The sequence below is a fragment of the Schistocerca serialis genome, chromosome 2 (genome assembly GCF_023864345.2).
Source record: "Schistocerca serialis cubense isolate TAMUIC-IGC-003099 chromosome 2, iqSchSeri2.2, whole genome shotgun sequence".
Taxonomy (NCBI): Eukaryota; Metazoa; Arthropoda; class Insecta; order Orthoptera; family Acrididae; genus Schistocerca; species Schistocerca serialis.
The window spans coordinates 804,220,397-804,242,274 of record NC_064639.1 but is presented as its reverse complement, the minus strand read 5'-3'; the positions used below and the strand labels follow the sequence as shown (position 1 = coordinate 804,242,274).

The following is a 21,878-nucleotide window of genomic DNA, read 5'->3' as shown; positions in this document are numbered from 1 at the left end:
CAACATTTTCCTTAAGAAAAGATAGACTTCAACGGTTGAATGGGAAATATGGTTGTCAATTAGTACCGTGCAAGGATGGTCTAATTTAATCTAATCTAATCTAATCTTTGCAACACGGAACATGTCATACAAAACGATGCATTTACTTCAAGAAGCTACATTCCGTCATTCACCGTGAAAGGTATAGGCAATACCTTTCGTCACAACAGAACCGTCTCTGATAAAAGGAGACTTGAACTTAACACTATGGAATATCAAAAATGGAGGCGTATTATTGCTTACTGCACTAACAGCTAAAGACATAGTCATAAGTCTTCCTTTCTCAGCAGATGTTACCCGCTCTTTGTGACGTAATCCCCTTCGAGTGACTTTCTGTCAGACTCCTAGACTGTGATGAGTGCAGTTTCATCTATATTCCAGATGTCTCCAGGGGTCAGTTTCAGTCTTAGCAATACATTGTTCAGTCTGTCAAAAGAGGTCTGTGTTGGCTTCTTGAAGATAGTACAGCGTGACAAACTAGCGTTGCCTAAGGAATTTGAATGAAGAATATCGCCTGTTGTTTCAGAAATCCTGATATCATCCAGGTCCCGCCATATCAAATTCGGCCAAGATTGTAGGATTTTACATTGACAGACAACTGCAAAGCTGTAAGCGATTTGAGTAACTTCTTTTGCTGGAAGGCCATAGCTTTACTAAGGCACTCTTCAAACATGTTGCTATTTAGGTTCAAATACCTGGAAAAATTATTTGTCTTATTTATATATTTAAATAATCCTTGACTAAATAAAGCTATCGGGAAATTATTAGCGAGCTTAGTTTTTTCCATTATATTCGGTGTTGCTATCAAAATAGTGAAAATATTAAATAACGCAGTACAAATCAGAGATATATGCCACCTGGAACCTTTTTGTGAAGCCATATCCATTCCAGGATTTGGTTGCTGTTTCAGAAGGTTCTAAATCTTCTAATATGTTGCAGCACCTCCTATAAAGTTTTTCTGTTGCTGTTAAACTCTTTGCTCACTTCCCTAACCGATCATTCATGCTGTTTTCCTTCATTTCTAATTTCTTACTTGCTTTTGGAACACATCCTCTTTCAGTTTTCTTTTTATAATTTCGAACCACTCCAAAAACAAATCGGAAGTATGAAAATGAGTAAAAAAAAAAGGACCACATTCAAAGATAAGCAGAGATTTTATACTTGAAAAAATATCTACTCAATTTCCCATAATTAATAATTTCAATTTTATGTAACAATCGTTTTAGTTGAATACTTAAAGCAAGTTACGAGTTTTGGAAGGAGGGGAGCAAAAGAAACCCATGGATGTTACAGTTTTAAAATCAGCGAAACACACAATTTGCTTACATAAAAATAACATTGGGCATGATCTAGTCGTCGACTATGTCAGACCTATTAATGTTAACCCTCCGATGGTACATTGGGGGGACAGTACACATGAGACACAGCGGGGTCTTCGCAGACCTCACTCCGTTGCACTGCGTGAACGTTGCTGTGGGAGGATGGTGGCATGCTTAGGAGAAATAAACAAATCAGTAACGTAAAACAACAACATAATCGTATTCTTCTGGTTATACAAATATTATTTTAAACATACTACAGAAAATATTCGTACCCATCTACAAAATTAATTGCCAACAGTACTGTCACACTGCAACGTATAAAATATTTGGCCCCTAGTAGCTTCATTGAAAAAATAGATAAATAAATAAACCAAAATGGTTCAAATGGCTCTAAGCACTATGGAACTTAACATCTGATGTCATCAGTCCCTTAGACTTAGAACTACTTAAATCTAAGTAACCTAAGGACATCACACACATCCATGCCCGAGGCAGGATTCGAACCTGCGACCGTAGCAGCAGCGTGGTTCTGGATTGAAGCGCCGGCACCTGGGGGAAATTTTGGAACCCACTGGACTAGAAAAAAAGTCTCAAGAAACGCGACCACAGAAACTAAAGAGAGCCTACGGTCGAACACACCAACATTACAACAAAAAAGTGCATGTCCATGCATGCATAAATCAGGCATTACAGTACTGTCAATAAACCCGAGGTGCTATACGCAGCAGAAAACCTTGTTAGTCCATAACAAGATGCTATTACAAAACTTACAAAAAGAAGAACGAAAGATCATTAGGAAAATCCTTGGACCTCGAAAACCTGAAGTTGGATATAGACTACAAAACAACAAAACTACAGAGGAAATTTCAAATATTGCTGCTGACATTAGGAAGAAACGCCTAAAATTCTATGGACACATACACAGACTCCCTAAGTATAGACTCACGTGCCAGATATTCACAGCCACTGAAAATCTTAAAGGTATGATATGGGCCGAACAAGTACGAAGAGACCTTATTGATGCTCAACTCACCATTCAGGACACTCCAGACCGTAACATCTACAGAAGCAAAATAGACAAGTGGGAAGTCCAGCCAGAAACAAGAGCTAAAAAGACCAGTACAAAGTTCTTCTTGTTGTTCTTTTCGTTGAGTAATTGTGGCAAAGTTTGTCATACACATCTGCACCCCTTTTGACACGTTGTGAAATCCATCAATTTCCGGTTTTCCAGATACTGGACTTACCTCGCCTTCATCATGAATGGTAGACGAAATATCATATTTATTTCGGTTTCTCATTGAAAGCAGCCATCATTTTGTCAGACTGAAACAGGGGCCTTGAACTGCTCGGTGGTATCTCCTTCTTTGAGATGAAGGAAGATGAAATCTCTTTCTTATTTTTCCGGAAGGTTCCTACCAGTGTTAGTTTCTTTCTTTGCAGCTGTTCTACTAATTCCTATGAGTAGAACCTGTTACCGACGGTGATGTTGCGATGACTGTCTTTCAACTTTTCCGTTAGATTCAGTACGTATTGGTTTGGCACTAATGAATCTTCCTTTTGTTCTACGATGCCTTCTCCAGTGTACGAGATCCCACCGTAGAAATAAAACGCCCTTACGTCACAACTAGATATAAGTTTTAAAACGTATTTGTCGGGTTTTCCACAATTCTCCGAAAGGAGCGAATTTATCCTTTTGTTTTCTTTCCTCACGGTTGGCTTTTGAGTCATATCTCAATCCTCGCAACAAAAATTTCAGTCTTATCTCTGACATCACACAACGAAATACTTCGGCGCCAATCCTCCCACTATACATGTCATCAAGACTTGGCTTTGAATCTTTCAGCACTCCTGAGGTGAACAAGAGACCCGTCGTAGCCTTCAGTTCAATTGCATTCGTGAGCCCCGTGAATGACTGACAAAGTTCGTTATGTAGATGCCATTTGGGTTATTTCTTCGTTAGTGTAACGGACAATACCTCAACCACTGCGTTTATTATAAACTGAAAATAAGTCCATCTCGGTGACAGCAATTTTAGCGTCTCTTGGGACGATAGAGTCGTGTTGTCTAAATAGTTGTTTAGTCTTTCCCCAAATCGAAAGTTCTACATTCATCGTCAGAGGATGAGGAAGGCTGAGCTGGTGGAAAACGTTTTTGGTTTGAGGTTTCATCCTCAGGGAGGACATAATGAATTTCGACATAATGAATTTCGACACTGTCTTCTACTTCACTGCACAACTCTCAAGGACCATCATCACTACTACACGGTTCATCTCGTTGCCGGCTTTGTAGCTCTTTTAGACCATCTTCGTCCTTATAAAAGCACCATTTTTCTATGAAAGGAAAGAGGTCAATCATAAGGCAATACATGCATGCGGTAGCAGGTTAAAAGCCTACAAAAAGTATTTTTCTCTAATGCAATCCCCACGTTTCTACTAGAAAGAGGACTTTTGTAAAGGATATCGTGGGGCAGTTTAGTCCTGTGGGCCGGCCTGCCCTTATTTAAGTGGGCCATTGAGCCCCATTGCCATATTGGAATTATTTTAGGTCGTTGACGGAAACGTTTTAAAGATTTAGTCTCAAAATAATACTAAATCTATAGACTGTAATCGTTGTAGTTACTTGCTTAGTAAACGCACTGGCACAAGAAAATCTTCAGAAAGCTAAATGTACTTTCACCAACAAGAAATTATAAAACGCATGACCTTTCTTGTTATACAAACCTAAAGGCACTGACCCATTTTTGTGCTCCTAAACAACGGTATTGTTCCGATCAAGCTCCTTGTGGTGGCGTATTCTGACGGCAGTTTAAGGAAATAATACGTTGCCCATCGTGCCCCTAGGGCCAATGTTTCCTCACATGTTTGTGCGAAAAATTTTATGTGGTTCTGCAGTGACTGCTAAGTCTTTTTCTTTTCCATTTTCCTTTCCTCCAATTACACTCCAATTTCTAGTACAGTAGCACCTTCCCTTTTTAAAGTTATATGAAAACCTTTGCGTTTCCTTTTTGTCTACAGGAGTTCCTTGTGAAGCCGGAGGCGACTGTAGAGGACAGGAGCGGAGGAGCCGCTAAAGGAGAGGTGTCCTTACAGGACGCGTCAGCCACGTGGGACGGCGCCAACCCATCTCTTTCTTCCATAAACCTCAATGTCTTACCCGGCACGCTATGTGCAATTGTGGGACCTGTTGGGTGTGGAAAGGTAATGAACATCGTATTTTGGAGGCGCTACTGGCCATTGAAATTGCTACACCACGAAGATGACGTGCTACAGACGCGAAATTTAACCGACAGGAAGAAGATGCTGTGATATGCAAATTATTAGCTTTTCAGAATAATCACACAAGGTTGGCGCCGGTGGCGACACCTACAACGTGCTGACATGAGGAAAGATTTCAACCGATTTCTCATGCACAAACAGCAGTAGACCGGCGTTGCCTGGTGAAACGTTGTTGTGATGCCTCGTGTAAAGAGAAGAAATGCGTACCATCGCGTTTCCGACATTGATAAAAGTCCGATTGTAGCCTATCCCGATTGCGGTTTATCGTATCGCGATATTGCTGCTCGCGTCGGTCGAGATACAATGACTGTTAGCAGAATATGGAATCGGCGGGTTCAGGAGGGTAATACTGAATGCCATGTTGGATCCCAACGGCCTCGTATCACTAGCAGTCGAGATACAGGCAACTTATCCGGTTGGCTGTAACGGATCGTGCAGCCACGTACGATCCCTGAGTCAACAGATGGGGACTTTTGAAAGACAACAACCATCTGCACGAACATTTAGACGACGTTTGCAGCAGCATGGACTATCAACTCGGAGACCATGGCTGCGGTTACCCTTGACGCTGTATCACAGATAGCAGCGCCTGCGATGGTGTACTCAAGGACGAACTTGGGTTGCACGAATGGCAAAACGTCATTTTTTCGGATGAATTCAGGTTCTGTTTACAGTATCATGATAGTCGCATCCGTGTTTGGCGACATCGCGGTAAACGCACATTGGAAGCGTGTACTCGTCATTGCCATACTGGCGTATCACCCGGCGTGATGGTATGGGGTGCCATTGGTTACACGTCTCGGTCACCTCTTGTTCGCACTGATGTGTTACGACCCGTGGCTCTACCCTTCATTCGATCCCTGCGAAACCCACATTTCAGCAGGATAATGTACGTCCGCATTTTGCAGGTCCTGTGCGGGCCTTTCTGGATACAGAAAATGTTGGACTGCTGCCCTGGCCAGCACATTCTCCAGATCTCTCACCAATTGAAAACGTGGCCGAGCAACTGGCTCGTCACAATACGCCAGTCACTGCTCTTGATGAACTGTGGAATCGTGTTGAAGCTGTCTGGGCAGCTGTATCTCCACACGCCATCCAAGCTCTGTTTGACTCAATGCCCAGGAGTATCAAGGCCGTTATTACGGCCAGAGATGGTTGTTCTTGGTACCCTGGGTACTGATCTTTCAGGATCTGTGCAGTCATATTGCGCGAAAATGTAATCACATGTCAGTTCTAGTGTAATACATTTGTCCAATGAATACCCGTTTATTATCTGCATTTCTTCTCGGTGTAGCAATTTTAATGGCCAGTAGTGTACATTTTCTTTTCTGAATGGAGGTACGTTTTATTCAGGTTTACAATACGCCACATTGTTCCCCACTATTTTTGCTACAAAACCGTATTTTTCAACATAATCTACGTTCAATGTGACGACCCATCGCCACCCTACTGGGAGGGCCTGCATACCGGCATGGTATCACTTTACTGGTCGACGCTGGAGCCAACGTCTTGCTGCATCAATAACCTCCCTACCATCCACTTACCGCTGCCCACGGAGTCCAATCCTAATAGGGCCAATTGCATGGAAGTCGGAAAAGTGCGATATCCGGGCTGTATGGGGGATGAAGAAGAACAGTCCAATGATGTTTTCTGAGTTTCTCTCGTTTGTGCAGACTTATGTGAGGCCTTGAGTTGTCATGGAGAAGCAGAAATTCATTTGGATTTTTCTGGCGACGAACACGCAGAAATCACACCTGTGTGCGTCAGCCGGTACGGGGGAGAATGGACAGATTTGCGCGACCTTGTTGCGACAATGACAGACGCCTCGTCCTACGACTAATTTTTTTTTCACTGCCGCTTGGAACGTACCTCCGTTACAGACGCCATCTTGAAGGCTACGTAAAGAGCCGCCACCTACTGGAGCTTCATGAATCCGTCATGGGCTAAGGCAAGAATATTTTACGATGCCTCACAACAAATTCTGCCTTTTTAAGCAAAACTGGCCGAGGAAAAAAAGTGTTACGTTGCAAATCGATTGCTCCTCATATTTACAAGAATGTACAGTACTTGGTAATAAAAGGCTAACTGTGGAACACGGCCTGCAATTGCTTCTAGGGTGCAGGGAAAATTTAGAAATGGCAACTTAGAAAAATAAAAAAACTTTCTCTACTAAATGGCAGTGTTCGTTTACGGATTATATAATTTTTATTCCACTTGTACATAACTTAAGCTATGTGCTCTCTATCAGTTCGTCTTGTAATGCTTTAGCACTAAAGAATCTGTGCTTTGGGACATATATAGACAGAGAGTAGCAAGACATTTGCATGTTTCATTGAGTATGCACGCTAGACTACATCTGAAGTGCAACGTGACAGTTGCTTCCTGCAAGTAACACAGTTTAGAAACACGTCGAAATAGCCTAGCCTTTTACACATTTGCCATCCACAAATGTTTGTGTGGCTTATACTATCACGCACGCTGTCCCATTTATCTTGAGCACCCTAAATAATTTCGGCCAAAAACAAAATAAAAAAGTATCAAGCAAATGTTGTTTAGAAACCAGGGGAAATAACGTAAATGATTTAGTTGTTTTCTTGTAGCTTTGTTCGTCACAGTGATATGAACTGTACATTTTTTAAGTAATAACGCATATTCCTTTATTCCTTCCACAACACCTGCTCAAAAACATATCACGATGTACCATTCACGTAAACATGACGTCATTAAAAACGTAACACAAAACTGAATTTGACTCTCCTATTCTGGCACACGGTGAAGGTATATACGGTAACGTAACGCATTCACCTGCTGGTGTAATAGTAAATAAATGGAAACATAAGGAAGAAGCACACCAGCAAGCGGATGATCAATAATGGTCTTATAACATTTATTGGAGGTGTTCGAGAAGGTACTTTTGTATATCAGATTTCAACTCGTTAAGAATGATGTGTTCGTTGTATAATAGAGGGATAAATAATTTCAATTCATGGAATGGCAAGCTGAGACCGAAAGATCGCATAAAAAGAATGGCGAATTAATTTTTCTCCTTGGATTTTTTTATGCAGAGCTCCCTGTTGTATCTGCTAATAAACGAGCTGTCACCAACATCTGGAAAGCTCAAGATCGGAGGGAAGATATCATATGCGAGCCAGGAGCCGTGGATATTCGTCGGCACTGTGAGGCAGAACATCCTGTTCGGACAGCCTTACGACAAGAAGAAGTACCAGAAGGTGGTGGAGGTGTGCGCCCTGTCCAAGGACTTTGAGCTGCTGCCGTACGGAGACAAGACGCTGGTGGGAGAGAAGGGCATCACACTCAGCGGCGGGCAGAGGGCCAGGGTCAACCTCGCCAGGTACGTATTGCAGGAAGAGGTGCCAGACGGTAGCGGAGGTGGGTGTCCTGACCAAGGACTTCGAACTGCTACTGTTCAATGACAAGACGGAAGTAAGCGTGAAAGGGATCACTTTCAGATGCGGGTTGAGTGTGGGGGTAAGTGGCGGATCTCTGATGGCTGTTCACAGATTATTGAAAGTTAATTGTCCACTTTCTCTGTATCGGGGTACATAGACAATGAGTGCAAAAAAGTCCCGGATAGGCGCTTGATGTGTTGTCGGTTGTGCATATTTTGTCTCTGTACAGATCTGTAAGAACGACGCTTACATTCATATTGACGGCGACGTGATTACCAGTAGATCGGCGACCAACCACGTATGGCTCTGCGGCGGTGACATGATGTCCGTTCTTCAAACTCTTGTGGCCGTCCTTTTTAGATTAGATTAAATTCAGTTTTCGTTCCATAGACCAGAAAATGAGACGATTCTCGTGAGTGTGGAGCATGTTAGAAAGTATAACATAAAACACTTGAATATAATACTTATTACCCTGACTATTTGTCAGAAGATTGTCAAAATACGTGAATACATTGCAGTAAACTGGATATTTACAGAATTAATACACTGTCAGAATGAAACATTACTATGCATTTTAATAAGTTTATCATACAAAAAAACCTCAATCTTGATTGTTATGACCAAGTGCTGCCAAAACTGAAATCTAACAGACATTTTTACGTAAGCTGCTCTAACAGTCCCTGTTAAGATATTCATCTATAGAGTAGAAAGAGTTGCCTATCAAAAAGTCTTTCAAACTCTGATTGAACCGTGCTTTATCTGAAACCAAGTCTTTTTATGGTTGCTGGCAATTTATTGGAAATGTGTCTTCCTGAATATTGGACACCTTTTTGGGTCAAAGTAAGAGATTTTAGGTCTTTATGGAGATATTTTTGTTCCTAGTGTTGATGCAATGTATTGAGTTATTGGGTGTAAATTGAGATATATTATTTGCAAGAAAGTGTGGTGATTTACGCGTATGGACACGTCTCTGCGCTATTGAAGAGTCGGACTAGACACATCTGAACTAGGACACCCGAATTCTTGTGTAATCTCTTGAATATATTCTAATCGACCCATGCATCTTGCGCCACCAACAGAGAGTTAACTCACAAATTGTTAAAAAATGAGTTATGGACATTATTTAGATATTACTGTTATATATTTGTTACCCCACAATATACGAATAATTATTATCCTCCCATACTCTCAGACTGTACAAAAGAAAGATTTTTGAATGTTTCTGAATTGCAAGTCTGCAGTATGAGAGGGAGCTAAGTCAAAAGGTAACAGTATTACGTCAGCCAGTGGCAGCCAGTAACACGTCGTGACTGACGGTGGAGGTGAAAAAAGTATCAAGTCTGTTCCAGCAAGGGAGCAGGCTAGCAGTCGCGATTGAGCTGTGAAGTATATATAAGCTACTCTCTACTGTTGCGAATATCTCACACTTATAGTTAATGATAAGGATAATCCCTTCGCTGAGTTTTATAAATTAGGGAGCTATAAGCAGCAGAGAGACCCACTTGCAGTATCGGGAATATGCCCCATGCCAAGTGCATGAGGAAAAGTCTGTGTTGGAATGAATCTACGATCAATGAGCGCCAATATCACCGAATATAAGTGATTGCAAGTTGAGGTAGGAGGATAAACCATCCGTGGTAGAGCTCGTGCTGTGTGAGACCGACGACCACATAGTAAAATTCTCCATCACGAAATTTGTAGCTATATAGAAGGACAGCCGCACTTGCTTGTTCAGGGAAGCTATAGAAACACACGAACATGATCATAGCTTCAACAAGAAAGACAAAGCCCTCAAGGTGAGCAGATCCTGGATTCCCATTGCAACGAACAACACTTGCAGGTAACAAGGGGAGAACCGTAGCGGTAATGACCATGGAAATGCCACTGGAAGTTGGCACACGCTCGAGTCTAGTCTACCACCAGCAGTGGGTGAAGCTTTGCCAATGCCAGCCACTCGTGCTGGCGAAACGTCAGGAAAATCATCAAACAAACGTCGGCCGAAGAATCCGAGAAAGAAGTCAACAGGCAGTTTTTAACTATAATCAGCGAACTGCTTTTTATGCGGGCTTCTGCATGGTAAACATAGTGAATGGAAACATGAGAGTTTTTAACAGTGTAAAGAAAAGAAAGTTATCGGATGCATATTGCATGAATAATATGAACGATATTTCAGTAAAGATTTTTATTAAAACATTTTGTGGTATATTTGCGATATCCTGGAAGCTTTTGCTACCGATTCCCCCGTAGAAAAGATCGAAGAACGCAAACAGCTGACACTAATCATAAAACGCCTAATGACATTTATTGTTCTGGTGACAAGCCGCACGATGCAAAAATGTTCGAAAATGAAGCCGTTAAATCTGCGCATGTTGGGCAAAGAGGAAAATTTGGGAAACAAAGGGCAAAGTTACCGACTTAGAAAATGGAATAACTGATCACATGAAAAGATACCTTTCGTACTAGGGTCATAAAGTGGGAAGAGATCGACAAGGGAATATATATGTTTAGTGAAATCTGTAGTTGAAGTGTATCGACTTTTCAAAAATCGGAATGAAAGTAGTGGATTTCGGAGTGCCGGATATAATACATGCAGATTTACTTTCACAAGAAAAATTGTTATAGGTTTTAAGATGGTTTGTACTGACACATGTAAAGTGTGTGATTCATGGACATCCAAACAACAGGATGTAATACATCTCGGTACTGGCCTTCTTCAAACTCGAACCGCAACTACTCATAGTCTTCTGTGCCAGTATAGAGCTGAATACCGCAAAGAAAAATCAGCCTTTACATTAATAAATACTGTTTTGCAGAAAGCTTTTCCACTACCCGAGATACCTACTGAAGTTGTGTAGTATTAAGTTGTGTAGTATTTGAGGCAACTTGGAGTGTACAACTTCCGTAACCACATATACAACAATGAAAGTGCTATTATGTGTAGGTCTCCAGACAAAATGGCTTCAAGAGGTGCTTCAGAAAACACACTTATTTGTTTCGATGTCTAAGTGACCCAGAAAACACAATGAAAAAAATAAAATTGTGTTTGTTTTTTGATTCCTGTTGTCGTGGTCTTCAGTCCAGAGACTGGTTTGACGCAGATGTCCATGCTACTCTATCCTGTGCAAGCTTCTTCATCTCCAATCAACTACTGCAAGCTACATCCTTCTGAATCTGCTTAGTGCACTGATCTCTTAGTCTTCCTCTACGATTTTTACCCTCCGAGCTGCCCTCCAGTACTAAACTGGTGATCCGTTGATGCCTCAGAACATGTCCTACCAACCGATCTCTTCTACTAGTCAAGTTGTGCCACAAATCCCTTTTCTCCACAATTCTGTTCAGTACCTCCACATTAGTTACGTGATTTACCCATCTAATCTTCAGCATTCTTCTGTAGCACCACATTTCGAAAGCTTCTATTCTCTTCTTGTCTAAACCATTTATCGTCCATGTTTAACTTCCATACATGGCTATACTCCATACAAATATTTCTAGAAAAGGCCTACTGACACTTAAATCTATCATATACTCGATGTTGACAAATTTCTCTTCTTCGGAAACGCTTTCGTTGTCATTGTTAGTCCACATTTTATATCCTCTCTGCTTCGACCATCATCAGTTATTTACTACTTTAAGTGTCTCATTTACTAGTCTAATTCCCACAACATCACCTGATTTAATTTGACTACATTCCCTTCTCCTCGTTTTGCCTTTGTTGATGTTCATCTTGTGTCCTTTCAAGACACTGTCCATTCCGTTCAACTGCTCTTGCAGGTCCATGCTGTCTCCGACAAAATAACAATGTCATCGACAAACCTCAAAGTTTTTATTTCTTCTCCATGGATTTTAATTCCTACTCCGAATTTATCTTTTGGTTCCTGTACTGCTTGCTCAATATACAGATTGAATAACGTCGGGGATAAGCTAAAAACCTGTCTAACTCCCTTCCCAACCACTTCTTCCCTTTCATGCTCCTCGACTCTTATAACTGCCATCTGGTTTCTGCACAAATTGTGAATAGCCTTTCGCTCCCTGTATTTTACCCCTACCACCTTCAGAATTTGAAGTAGAGTATTCCAGTCAACGTTGTCAAAAGCTTTCCCTAAGTCTACAAATGCTGGAAACGTATGTTTGCCTTTCTTTAATCTATGTTCTAAGCAAATTCGTAGGGTTAGTATTGCCTCATGTTTTCCAAAATTTCTGCGGAATCCAAACTGGTCTTTCTACCAGATTTTCTATTCGTGTGTAAAGAATTCATCTGAGTATTTTGGAACCGTAACTTATTAAACAGATAGTTCGGTAGTTTTCGCACCCGTCAACACCAGCTTTTTTGGGATTGGAATTATTATATTCTTCTTGAAGTACGAGGGTATTTCACCTTCCTCATACATCTTACTCACCAGATGGTAGAGTTTTGTCAGGTGTGGCTCTCCCAAGGCTATCAGTAGTTCTAATAGAATGTTGTCTACTCCTGGGGCCTTGTTTCGACTTGGGTCTTTCAGTGCTCTGTCAAACGCTTCAGGCAGTATCATATCTACCATTCCATCTTCATCCACGTCCTCTTCAATTTCCGTAATACTGCCCTCAAGTACATCGTCCTTGTACAGACCCTCTATATACTCCTTCCATCTTTCTGCTTTCCCTTCCTTGCTTAGAACTGGTTTTCCACATGAGCTCTTGATGTTCAAACACGTGGTTCCCTTTTCTCCAAAGGTATCTTTTATTTTTCCTGTAGGCAGTATCTATCTTAACCTTAGTGATATATGCCTCTACATCCTTACATTTGTCCTCTAGCCATCCCTGCTTAGCCATTGCTATTTTGCACTTCCTGCCGATCTCATTTTTGAGACCTTTGTATTCCTTTTTGCCTGCTTTATGTACTGCATTTTTATATTTTCTCCTTTCATCAATTAAATTCAATATCTCTTGCGTTACCCACGGATTTTTACAAGTCCTCGTCTTTTTACCTCTGCTGCCTTCAGTATTTCAACCCTCAAAGTTACCTATTCTTCTTCTACTGTATTTCTTCCATCCGTTTTTGTCAAACGTTCCCTAATGCTGTCTCAGAGACTCTCTACAACTTCTGGTTCTATCAGTTTATCCAGGTCCCACCTCCTTAAATTTCCACCTTTTTGCAGTTTCTTCAGTTTTCATTTACAATCCAAAATTAATAGATTGTGGCCAGAGTCCACACCTGCTCCTGGAAATGTCTTGCAATTTAAATCCTGGTTCTTAAATCTCTGTCTGAAACCTTTCAGTGTCTCCAGGCCTGTTCCACGTATATAACCTTCTTTCATGATTCTTAAACCAAGTGTTAGCTATAATTCAGTTATTCTCTGCGCAAAATTCTACCAGGTGGCTTCCTCTTTCATTCCTTACCCCTATTCCATATTCAACTTCTACTCTTCCTTCTCCTCCTTTTCCTATTATCGAATTATAGTCCCCCATGACTATTAAATTTTCGTCTCCCTTCATTATCTGAATAATTTCTTTTATCTCATCTACGGTCGCACGTTCGAATCCTGCCTCGGGCATGGATGTGTGTGATGTCTTTAGGTTGGTTAGGCTTAAGTAGTTCTAAGGTCTAAGGGACTGATGACCTCAGAAGTTAAGTCCCATAGTGCTCAGAGCCATTTTCTGTCTTGGTTACAATAATGCGTTCACTACGCTGTTCGTAGTAGCTTACCCGCGCTGCTATTTTTTAATTCATTATTAAACCTACTCCTGCATTACCATTATTTGATTGTGTATTTATAGTCCTCTATTCAACTGACCGGAAGCCTTGTTCCTTCCGTCACCGAATTTCGCAAAATTTGTGTCATGTAGATGGTGACTAAGACGCCTGGCGTTATACAATTAAAAAACTATACTACTCTCCAATGAATTTTTCGTAAGAAATTGTGGTTTTGACCAAAATAACTGGACGACTGCGGAGACACAGTATAGCAACTAATTTCAGTCGGATCACAACTTATTCACACTTAGAAAACGTGGAGTTTTTATATCCTGGTGGCAGAAAGATTTCTGCTGCAAAAGACAAGGACTTGATGTCTCTTCTTCTTTACATCCCTGAAAACCGTCATGCTGTGCGCTGTGCTCTTCGACCAGACACTCAAAATGCAAAGAGCTGGGAGGAGGAGGATACAGATGGATTTCGATACAGACGGAAGCTTAGAGTTGCCGTAACTGGAACCCCAGACACTATCCTTAAATGCAACAAAAATTTCGTATTAAAGTAAATACGAATTCAACTGCATTTGTAAAGAAGTAATTGATGAAAATGAGACTGCTGTAGAAGTAACCCATTTTTTACATTTCTTTTTCAGATATGGAGATTTGGAATTGAACGTTTTCGGATAAAATATATGTATTGGAAGACGATTTTAATTTTCCCATATTCTTTGGGCTGTAATTGACTGGTTATGAACCAAAAAGATGATTGTTAATGTGCTCACTTTCAAACTAAAGGGGCAAACGCAAAACTCGAAATATATAAGTTCCACAGATGTGTGGATTAGGTCTGTCTCGCATTCTAGCACTCATTTACGATTCTAGTTTCAAACTCGGTTAATTCACGACATGCTGCCATTAGCAGGTGGCGCAGTTGTACGATTTAGGGAAACATTCCAAAGGACTGTCCATTAAATTCGTCCTTATTCAGATCTACGAGTCTCGGGAATGGCCCACTTTCAGTGTATCTATAAAAGATATGGTTCATGATTCTCGTGTCGTGACACAAAAATCGCGTACTGTGCTTAACTTTGCACGGGACGGTCACCAGAGTTCATCGTCTCTTGATGCATGGCTAGAAGACACTCCAGCACGCAGCTGTCTATAGTAACGACATATGTCAAAGCCTTGTAACAGGTGTCTAAAACTAAACTCCATCCGAACAGGCCTTAGAAGGCCCAACGTGACCGACCGGCCGCCGTGTCATTGTATGTGGATATGGAGGGGTATATGGTCAGCACACCGCTCTCCCGGCCATATGTCATTTTATTAGACCTGCTACTTCTCAATCAAGCAGCTCCTCAGTTGCCTCACAAATGCTGAGTGCACCCCGCTTGCCAAGAGCGCTCGGCAGACCGGATGGTCACCCATCCAAGTGCTGGCCAAGCCCAACAGCGCTTAACTTCGGTGATCTGACGGGAACCGGTGTTACCACTGCGTCAAGGCCGTTGGCTGTAGCAGGTATCCAGCGGTTAAAATGATATTTACGTTAAACACTATTTTTTAGACACTCGTGGTTCGTACTAACATCAGCAAAACGTTTGTAATACCTAAAAAAAGTGCTGAAATATTACGTGGTAGAATCCGAAGGTACTCACTCGTCGATATCCAGTATTACTAAGAAATGAAATGAAGTCCTCGGCATAGTGTGGTAGAAATATTGATACAGTTTAAGACTAAAATGCATCTCCTTTCGTCAGTTGAAATATTTAATTCTATAATTACAAGTATGGTAGCACGGCAATTATTACTTAGCATTTCATTTTCACAGGGCTGTTTATCGGGAGGCAGATATTTACCTGCTCGATGACCCCCTTTCTGCTGTCGACACACATGTCGGGAAACATCTCTTTGACGAATGCATTAACTCTTATTTAAGTGGGAAGACAAGAATTTTGGTCACTCACCAGTTGCAGTACCTCCAGGGGGCAGACAACATTGTGATACTGAATAAGGTGCGTTGATCTCCTTTTACACTCTAACGGCAGCTGCTCGTTGCTCTATTTACGACAAAAAAGTTTTGCTTCACAGGGGATCGTCGAGCATCAAGGAAATTTTGAAGAGATTCTCCAGAGTGGCGTCAGCTTTTCCAAACTGATGTCAAGTGTGGAAGAGGAAGTCGAAACAGAAGAATTCAGTATTGATCGACAAAGGAGTACCAGGAAGTCTATTCAGGTAACTCTACTAATTTGCAAAATTTGAAACAATTTTCTGGTATTACATACTTCCTCAAAAATACTACTCTCTCTTACAGGACGAACAAAGCAACTTAAGACGTTCAAAACGTGTTGGATCTCAAAGAGCCTATGCAAATATGTTCGACCGGCAGATATCTACGTTGTCGGAAGTGGTAAGTACTGGCATTATAGGCACAACATGATTATGAATCACTTACTTCCGTTTATTTTCTGCTCGGAGATGTCAACTGTGAAATCTGGGAAAATTCTCAAGATTTTGCTTTTCATGAAAGCTATACTGAGAAAGTTTAAAGCATCTAAGGTTAAATCTGCATCTAATTTATGTCCTTGAGATGTTAGGATACGGGGGCACTAAAGGACCCACTGAAACCTAGCGATTGAAGAATGAACTCTAATGATGGGGCTGTTCAGGCGTTTACGCTACTGACATCGACTTACTTCTAATATAGGGAACAGTGCTTTGAACAAACTAACGGAGCGAATATGGATAGTACATCGTCACCAGTGACGGCGAACCTATTTATGGAACGGATACAAACTTCTTGATGCAATAATTTACCAAGAGCCATATGAATTGTAGGCCACCAAGAGCTGTTGCAGGACGATTGATTCACGGATCCAGTTATATGGCTCCTTCCGTGTATAGCGATTTTACGACTATGACGAGTGGGGCCTGCAGATGGCATCAATGTAATGCCGAAACTGGTAGCACATAGAAGTTCATAAAATAAAATAAATTTCTACAATACATACGGCTGTTGGTAAATTACTGCATCAAGAAGTTCACGCCAGCCGTCGTCCCACGATCCATAATGGATCAACGAAGATTAGGATACAAATTTAGTCGTTCATTCCATCATGTAGATGACACATGCTAATCACCAAGTGTAAAGGGAGGAACAGTTCCCTGGGAGATTAAGTACTTCTGGGAACACATGACGGGTTTGGCGAGGTAAAATGTGGGAATTTTGTGCCAACAAGACACAAGAAACCAGTGACATACCTGAAATGACAAGTTATTAGGTTTCATCAGGTTTCCAATCTGCAATGGAAACGGTTGCGGACAGAACCTTGACGTGTAACGTCCAAACTATTGCTAGCATAGAATCATTTAGCAAGTCTAGGTGTATCGATGTTATGCTTAGGTCAGCCACCTTACCAACGACTGTAAAATTTCTTTTGACCTAATTGTTTGGTAGTACATTACTAGAATTACCAAGCAGTGGACTTCGCCATAAAAGGTGGACACTAGGACGCAAATTCTTGATTACCTTGAATAACATGAATTGTTATTGATACTGATGAGAAATTGTAATAATACATAAATGGTAAGCCCTTTCACTTTGCAAAATCTCAGTTACGATGCTTTAAACCTTATAAAGCCGCACAAACACGGGTCCAAATTTTATACTTCAGTGTGTGAAGCAACAATGGGTACAACTAGCTGGGCAAAGTCCGTCCCTTCTCCCAAGACGGACTCTGCTAAACGCTCGTCAGAACAACTCTATCTGAAGCGGATGTGTGATAAGAAATTCCAGTTCTGATGCTTAAAACATCGTCTGTACATTATTGATCATTCAGTTCCTCTATTACTTAATAATATATTGTTATGTAGATGGACATTTTACTTTCGTCCTTAGTATAGTAAGCATATGTATCAGTCTAACCTGCCACGCATTATCACTCAACAATATGAAGCGTCAAACGCACACTGAATAAAAAATGCATTCTCCGTGAAGAAAAGACCTTAGCCCATGAGTCCATTATTCTTATCAAATCGCTAACTCGATTCTTAATACGTATACTCGTTTTACTTATGAAGACTACGTAGTGAACTGTGAGATTCTATATATCAAGTGATATAGAGATTTTTATTTGTTTACGAGAACTTTTGAAAATACGAGGATTCTTCCGAATTTTTTATGTGAAAACTCTCAAATCTTTTTAAATGGAGCAAACGTTATTAACATTCTTCACATTTAGTCTACATGTCTACATATTTGATTTTCAACATAGTCATGCTGGAGACGGACGCATTTCCCTCAACGTGAGACCTACTTGTTCATGTCGTCACTGTAGAATGTTTGTCTTTGTTGACGCAGACACAAACTCAGCCCTGCTTGCACCGCTTCATACTATCAACGTGAAATCCTCGAAAATGTTCCTCAACTTCTGAAAACAGATAAAAATTAGATGAGTCGAAATCGGGACTGTACGGAGAACGATCAGTGTCAGTGAACCCAAGGCCTCGGACTGTTGCAGATGTCGCAGCGCTGGTATGTGGTGTAACGTTGTCATGCTGAAGGGGACGAATTCTTCGTATCAAAATTGATCACTCGATTACTCTTCACTGCTTCTCACGCACCGACATAGGTTACGCACCGCCGTGTTACACACTACAATTCGGAGCCCTCTAGCATCAGAGGCCTGCAAATATGTACACATGAAGAAAAAAAGTGTAGAATGTTTATAACGTTTTTCGTTTTTAAAAAGCCTTAAGAGTTTTTACATAAATAATTCAGAGGCATTGCCTTTCAGCACGCCCTCGTATCAGCACGATAAAACATCTTCTCATTACAAATTACACTCCTGCTAATTAACTACTAACCCTTGCCGGTCATTGTACCAGGCGTGGAAACAAAATTGTATTAGCACTGAACTCGGATGTTAGCATAGAGGGGAAATGAACACCCTTCCCAGAATACGATCTAATAATTACATCTCTGACTCGTATATAAAAAACACACAACGGTCCGCTTTAAGAAATAAGGCAAATCTACTGTTTAGCGCAAACTAATATACAAGGCAAAATACTAGGTTTTTGAAGTTACCATTTTATTTACACATTACCGTTTCGGCAAAATTCACGTGACTAGCTTTTGTTCCACAACTCTTTTAAGAAGCAAGTAAATAATATGTCTTCTTTACAAAGTCAGTGATACACTATTTGCGCTTCGTTTAATATTTTTTTGTTTTTTCCTAAAGTCAGTATTTAAAATTCTTACTTCGTTTGACCCAGTACGTATTACATACTCTTTACTCGTAATAGGAAGTGGTCTTATGCTATTCTTCTCATTTATGTTAATGTGTCTTTCATAATTTTTACGCAAAACAAGCTACTCATCAATAGATGTGTAAGCCACCTCTGTACTATTTATTTTTCTTTATACTGAAATTATTCTCAGTATAGATTGCTAATATACTTTACCAACTAACTGGCACCCCGTTAGTTGAAAACGGAAACTATACTATTTCCTTATTATTTCTTCTATAATATTTTATCCTTTGTCTTTTCAGCATCGAAACTTAATTGAACTTGGAATTATATTATTTGGAAAAACATTGTAAATCGGAAGCTTTGGATTTAACTTTCTCGCATACTCAACATCCCTATTTCTTTCCGTCAGAGTACAATCTTTCGTCGCTGTGCTCGTGTATCCGTGTACCCCAGATAAAAAAAATTAACCAAGATCTAAAAAATGTAGCGACCACCCTTTAGCCCTACATTTAACGTAGGCAATCAATATCTCTTTCTCGTCAAGCGGTGGCTTCTGACTATCTTTCTATCCTACTAACATTCGGACACTTGCCATATATTTTCTGCTAAGTAGCTAATAACACTGAACGTAGCTTGTTTTAATGACTCCTTCCGTATCCAAAGAAAATAATAAGGGCTTAAAATCCTGTCACTCTTTAGGGCTTTTTACGGTTCACTATGAATGTATAGTTCCATAACAGAAGTACACAGTGTAGACTTTTAACATCGAACGCGAATGACTCGTCTCTCTACGCAATCGATGCGGTTTCCACACAACCAATCTCTGCAATCCATTCAGGAAGTACTCTTCTCCATGAGAAATTTTGGGCCAGACTGCTATTACAATGCATCAGAACACCGATTACTAATCCCACTAATAAAATCTACAATTAACAGATGATTCGCTAACATACAGCAATCTCTCCAACGAAATCCAGTTGGATTCAACTGTTTATTTACGCCCTGCAATTACTAATGTACTGTACAAGATCCCGTCGATTCGTGTTTGAACCCAAACAACGAAACCTACAGCTCTTAACCTCGGCTGATCCCTGCAGAACTGGCGCGGAATATCTCTATCGCCAGGACTATCACTGGAAGTTCAGCACTGTCGCTCACTTACCCCTTTGAACCGCCAAGTTCAATCATGGTCAGATAATCTGTCTCCGACATGATCCAAGCCGTTCCCGACCAAAACTATATTGACTCTTAAAACCACGTAAAGCCATTGAGAAATCATTAAGAACGAATAAGCGAACAGCGTTATAATCACTTTTAAGAATTAGTAAATTGAAGCTGTAGGCCGTTGAAACTTCGAACAGAGCAAGCTGCGGGTTAATATGATCTTTGCCACACAGGATGCTGCTTGGCTGAAACTCTCATCACAACAGAATTAGTAACCTTCTTTCTCACCTCGCGCTCACTGTATCATTACAGATACAATAACTTAAAATATAACAAAATATTTTACAATAACAACATTATTAACCATGCATCGTTCTGTAGATTATTCTGTAATGAATTCACGTGACGAGTTTACGCTTAACGGCTACCACAAAATTTTTGCACGTTACGTAATACCAATAACCAGTCATAGAGTCACCCCATGAATAATTATTTAGCCATGACTGGAATTGACACGGTAAACAAATTTCATTTAAAACTTGCAAATTATGTCAGGAATACACAAACCCTATTTACTCTACAATAGTACATATGGTTGAACACGAAATTATTTTTCTGAATTCATTCTTTATTGTGCCGTAAATAGTTACACACAAGCACCCTCGTCTTCCAATGCAATCTTCTATTGTAGATGTTGCCATCACAGTAAATCATTGGACTTCACGTAACAGCAGCACCCATGGAGAAACAGATTTTATATAAATTTCTTAATTTTAAACCAGGTTTTGGGAGCCTTATACACCTAAATATATAAGTTTCTCTCAGCTACTAGATTTTTGCTTCTTTGTTATTTCTCAGTGAGTTTAGAGACCAGCGATCCCATTCTGAAATACTGTTTGTGAAACACCCTCTGACTGTACGACATAATACAAATTAACAGCACACTAGCTTAGGAAAATTACTTCATATTCACTTCCAAGCGGCTAAAAAGCTGTCATCATATGAAGGTTGGTTTGAGCAACATATGGTGTGATTTCATAGGCTTGGTCCTATTGAGCCCCTGTCTTCCTCTGCTATGGACAAATAAACCTCCTTTAAAATACAGAAAGGGTTCCGTAAAAACTTGTTTTTCGAGAATGACTGCTGAAAATTAGTCTCTCTTTCGCGCTAGTCAACGTAGTTTAGGAAAAAGGAGAAGTGATTCTGTTTTCTAGTAAAATAAAAATGTCTCCTTCATTTAAGAACCAATATATAGTCTTTTTTAGAAAAGACGACATTTCTCGCCAACAGAGTATTAATTTATTGTCCCTCGTCAGCCAAATTCAGAACAAATGCTGGTTTCAACTGGCCCTACTAAAATGTTTCATATTAGTGCATTACATGCCAATGAAATTTTACTACCACTGTGTAAGGAAAGACGACATTAAGAAAGACATAATGCCCATATAAGGAGTTTCAACACACGAAGCCTTTTACATATGTCACAGACGATTATACAGCAAAGAAAGAAAAATAGGCGGCTAAATTCACACTGTTATGAAGCATGGTGGACGATAAAACAATATTTCCTCTTCCACCCCCTTTCATTAACAGAAGTTTCCCCCTTAGGACACGTGAAATTTCTCTTAAATAAAAAGGATATGTAATGTATGTAGTATGATTTAATTAAAATTTTTGCGCATCGGGATACGAATATCCATCATTCGTTGGAGTTATTCTTTCTAGTGGCGGCCTAAGCATTGCTT

General features: G+C 40.3%; 1 protein-coding gene and 1 pseudogene across 1 annotated transcript in view; one reads left to right on the top strand and one right to left on the bottom strand.

The window, feature by feature from the left end:
• Positions 1 to 21,878, top strand: part of LOC126456435 (ATP-binding cassette sub-family C member 4-like) — a 166,621-nt gene that overhangs the window by 46,817 nt on the left and 97,926 nt on the right. Inside the window, exons 8-12 of the mRNA XM_050092185.1 lie at positions 4,376 to 4,558; positions 7,702 to 7,988; positions 15,545 to 15,728; positions 15,805 to 15,948; positions 16,028 to 16,123. Of these exons, the coding sequence (XP_049948142.1) occupies positions 4,376 to 4,558; positions 7,702 to 7,988; positions 15,545 to 15,728; positions 15,805 to 15,948; positions 16,028 to 16,123 (894 nt within the window). The remainder of the gene's footprint in view (positions 1 to 4,375; positions 4,559 to 7,701; positions 7,989 to 15,544; positions 15,729 to 15,804; positions 15,949 to 16,027; positions 16,124 to 21,878) is intronic.
• Positions 15,109 to 15,226, bottom strand: LOC126459222 (5S ribosomal RNA; annotated as a pseudogene).